Source organism: Gymnoscopelus braueri (assembly GCF_963280865.1).
Source record: "Gymnoscopelus braueri genome assembly, chromosome: 14".
Lineage (NCBI taxonomy): Eukaryota > Metazoa > Chordata > Actinopteri > Myctophiformes > Myctophidae > Gymnoscopelus > Gymnoscopelus braueri.
In genome coordinates, this window is record NC_137619.1 from 48,300,776 (window position 1) to 48,304,675 (window position 3,900).

General features: G+C 41.7%; 1 protein-coding gene across 1 annotated transcript; it reads left to right on the forward strand.

The window, feature by feature from the left end:
* Positions 1-1,184: 1,184 nt before the first annotated feature.
* LOC308100677 (UDP-galactose translocator-like) lies at positions 1,185-2,324 on the forward strand (the record flags this gene model as incomplete). Its single annotated transcript, XM_080449743.1, has 1 exon — positions 1,185-2,324. One exon carries the CDS (start codon positions 1,185-1,187, stop codon positions 2,322-2,324), a length of 1,140 nt encoding a protein of 379 aa, XP_080305869.1.
* Between the last annotated feature and the right edge of the window lie 1,576 nt (positions 2,325-3,900).

Sequence of the window (3,900 nt, forward strand, 5' to 3'; positions counted from 1 at the left end):
CTGTAAATATACCTTTTGCTGCTACTGGGGCTTTTATTGTGTGTATTACTGATGAACTGAGTACACTGGACAACAATGGAAACAAGGCCCTGGGGCTTTTTGTATTATCCTTTTAGCATAACCTTTGACTGTAGGCCTACAGTTAACAAAAGTGTTAAAAAAAAGTATTGAATCAATCAATAATACTTCATTGACCGGAGTCCCCCACGACTCTATACTAGGCCCCTTCCTCTTTTTTTTTCACTCTACATGAAATCTCTTTGACAAAATGATGACGCATTGTGAGCTATTAGATCTGCTATTTTGGGTGAATGTTCACCTATTTTTGCAGGAAAGAGGAGAAGAGGAAGGCTAAAATAGAAGGTTCATGGATGGGGTGAGAGATGACATGCAGGTGGCAGGAGTCACAGAGGAAGACGCAGAAGACAGAACCATATGGGAACAGATGACTCGCTGTGGCGACCCCAAAGGGAAGTAGAGGAAGTTCACCTATGTTTTGCCAAATGCTGGCCTATTATGACATGGCCAGAATAGAGATGTTGGGGTTCAAGTGAAACTTGACCAAGCACTGACCTCAGTGGGATTCCGACATAACAGAGATGGTGCTTGATTCTCCTGGTAAAACAAACATTTAGAACCTCTAACGGACTTAATCTTGCTCATGTAGGTTAATTGAATAATTAAAAAGCAGATTTTTGGATGACATTTTAATGTCTTACTCCCGAGGGGGTACTAGGGGTATACTAGTGGTTCCCATATTTGGGTACAACTAACTTAGAACTCAATATATCGATATATGGAGCTGGCTGATACATCTAAGTATAACATCTGGGGACTCTGTATTCAGGCATGGCTGGGACTCCAAATATGGATATAGCTGACTCATTGCGACACACATATTTTTTAGCCAACAGCATAAGAGGCATATTGTAGTCTCAGAGAGACCCAGTGTTGCATCGGCACATGCACCGATCAAAAATAAGTTAAACAACCCTTAAGTTCACACCTCTAAACAAAGCCTCTCTGCTATCAAGTTACATTGAACCAGTGGTGTGATCTGCACTGTATACGGCGTATACACCGTACCACGGTAGAACAGAACCACTCGGGTTAGACATCTCTCTTGGCTCAAGAGAACCAGTCAACCCTTATCTGAGTAGTATTTTCCAGCCGCTGTTGCCCACATGGCGAGCCAGGCCGGGGAAGAAGAGAAAACGGCCACACAAATGGCAGGCTGCAAACACCACGAAGAAACTAACAGCAGGAAGTTGAAATACATCAGCCTGGTGTTGCTGGTGGTCCAGAATACATGGCTCATCCTCAGCATGCGATACGTCTGCATGCAGCCCGGCGATCGTTTCTTCAGAACCTCAGCCGTGGTCATGGCAGAGATCCTCAAACTTCTGGCCTGTCTGCTTATCATCCTCCTGCAGAATAGATGTAATCCAAAGCAAACAGTGCTGTTCCTGTATGACAGCGTATTAGTCCAGTACAGAGAGACGCTGAAGCTAGCCTTCCCTGCCCTCATCTACACACTACAAAACAACCTGCAGTATATTGCCATATCCAACCTGCCTGTTGCCGTCTTCCAGGTGACCTCCCAGCTGAAGATCCTGACCACAGTGTTATTCAGTGTGATGATGTTGAAGAGGTCTCTCTCCAGAGTTCAGTGGGTTTCTCTGCTGATCTTGTTTACCGGGGTGGCTATTCTACAGTTGCGCCAGGAACGCCAGAAGGAACTGGCCTTTAATTCGTCGAGCCAGAACCAAGTTGTGGGAATGGCTGCCGTGTTGGTCAGCTGTCTGTCATCGGGATTTGCGGGCGTCTACTTTGAGAAGATCCTGAAAGGAACCTCCGCCTCCCTTTGGGTCCGGAACGTCCAGATGGGACTCTTTGGCTCTGCCCTCGGCATGCTGGCACTTTGGCGGAAAGACGGAGTGCAGGTGTCTGCTAACGGTTTCTTCTTCGGTTACACTCCGATGGTGTGGATGACCGTTCTCATTCAGGCGTTCGGGGGCCTCCTGGTGGCCGTGGTGGTGAAGTACGCCGACAACATCCTCAAAGGGTTCGCCACGTCCTTCTCCATTGTGGTTTCCGTGGTGATGTCGGTGTACCTTTTTGGTTTCCACATAGACCTTCAGTTTGTGTGTGGAGCTGCCATGGTGATCGGAGCCATCTGCATGTACAGTCTGTACGCCGTTGACCGCTCTTCATCTTCATCATCATCATCATCATCATCATCGTCCTCTGCCGTTGGAGGACACAGGACTGACAGCGGATCAGATGTGGAGACATTACACCTCAGGTCAGTTGTGGTGAAATGAGGACAAAACACCTCTTTCTCTTCTTGAGGTCCAAACTGCTTGAAAATGTGGCTGTATCGTCAAAGGGATAGTATATAAACTTTGCCCTGTGTTTACATAACAAAACAAAGCTAACCTAAGCATGAAATGTTTTAGTTCAACTGGATCTCTTCTCCAGAAGTCCCTCCCTTTTTCTTCTAGTTTTGTTGACAAAATTGTTAGTATATTCACTCATAGTTTTAGTCATCATACATTCTTTTTTATTTTGTTTTTATTTTGATTTCGTCAGTGAAAAAAGGTAGTCGACGAACATTTTCGTCATAGTTTTAGTCGACAAAATGAACACTGTTCTAGCCCAATGGATTTTCTTAATTTAATTTTTCAGAAATGTTAAATCATTTAAAAAAATGTAAGAAATACCATTCCATTTCTTTTTTTTTTAAACAATCAGATCTACAAGCTCACAATGCATCACATCGCATGAGCTTTGGGTCCCAGTGGAAACGTTTGAATACTTTAGAATCTCTTTTAAAAAACATGCACTTTTGAATACTTTTTTTTGCATCTCAGTATTTTGAGAGACAACTACAGCAGTACATTAACTCAAGTACACATTTGACAGAGCAGCTTTCACTTGCAGTTCAATAATATCTGACCAGAAGTCTCTATGCTTTGACTCATGTGGAATTGTTGAGTACTGTCCACCACTGACTAATAGTGCATTCCATCTTTACCATGTGATATGTAGCCAACATTTATAAATGCTTTGGGAAACATGTGCATTTTATACGGTTCATTTACCAAATAGATGAATTGTCGCTACAGTAGCCGATGAATGAACAATGAAGCACGAAATGCGTTCACAATGAATTAGCGAAGCAAAAACAATGTGGCATCATTGAATAGCAGCATTCTTCTTCTTTAGGCCCTGTAGAATAATCAGCATTTTTATGCTCCCAATTAGAGTTACTTAGTTAGTTGACCAGCTTTTATGGTCAGAGTAGAAGGCTTGTGGGAAATGCAATACATTATTCCATACATAATAGCCTAGTTAAATGAGACGGGAGCAACTCAGCGTGAAAAGCACTGAGCTCAATGCTCAGACAAAATTCACTGCTTTGTCCACAAACACAATCTGCATGCAGTGATGGAAGATAACCTCAATTTTTTTTTTTCTTTCTTTTTTCTAAGTAACTAACAATACCACAATGTAGAAGTACACTATACGTAAATAGTCCTGTATTAAACATTTTGCTTGAATGAAAGTAAAAAATAGTCTTATAGCCTACCTACCAAAGTAAAAGGAGTAACATTTGTCACATTCAATTTAAAAGATGTAGATGTAGGTGGTCTATTTTTGAATAGCATATAAATAAAATAGAGCATTAAATAGTTAATGAACAATTGAATTGTATTCGCTCCATGATTTTGTAGCATTCATGACAAGAGAGGTTGAGTGAGAGAAGGAGAGAAAAAGAGAAAACACATGGGTAAAAACTACAAATCTAAAAGATATCTACGGATTGCATATTGTTGCTGTCGGGTAGAAACCTCTTATCTCCATATTCTAACTTTTTAGTTTTTTTTGTAGATTAGT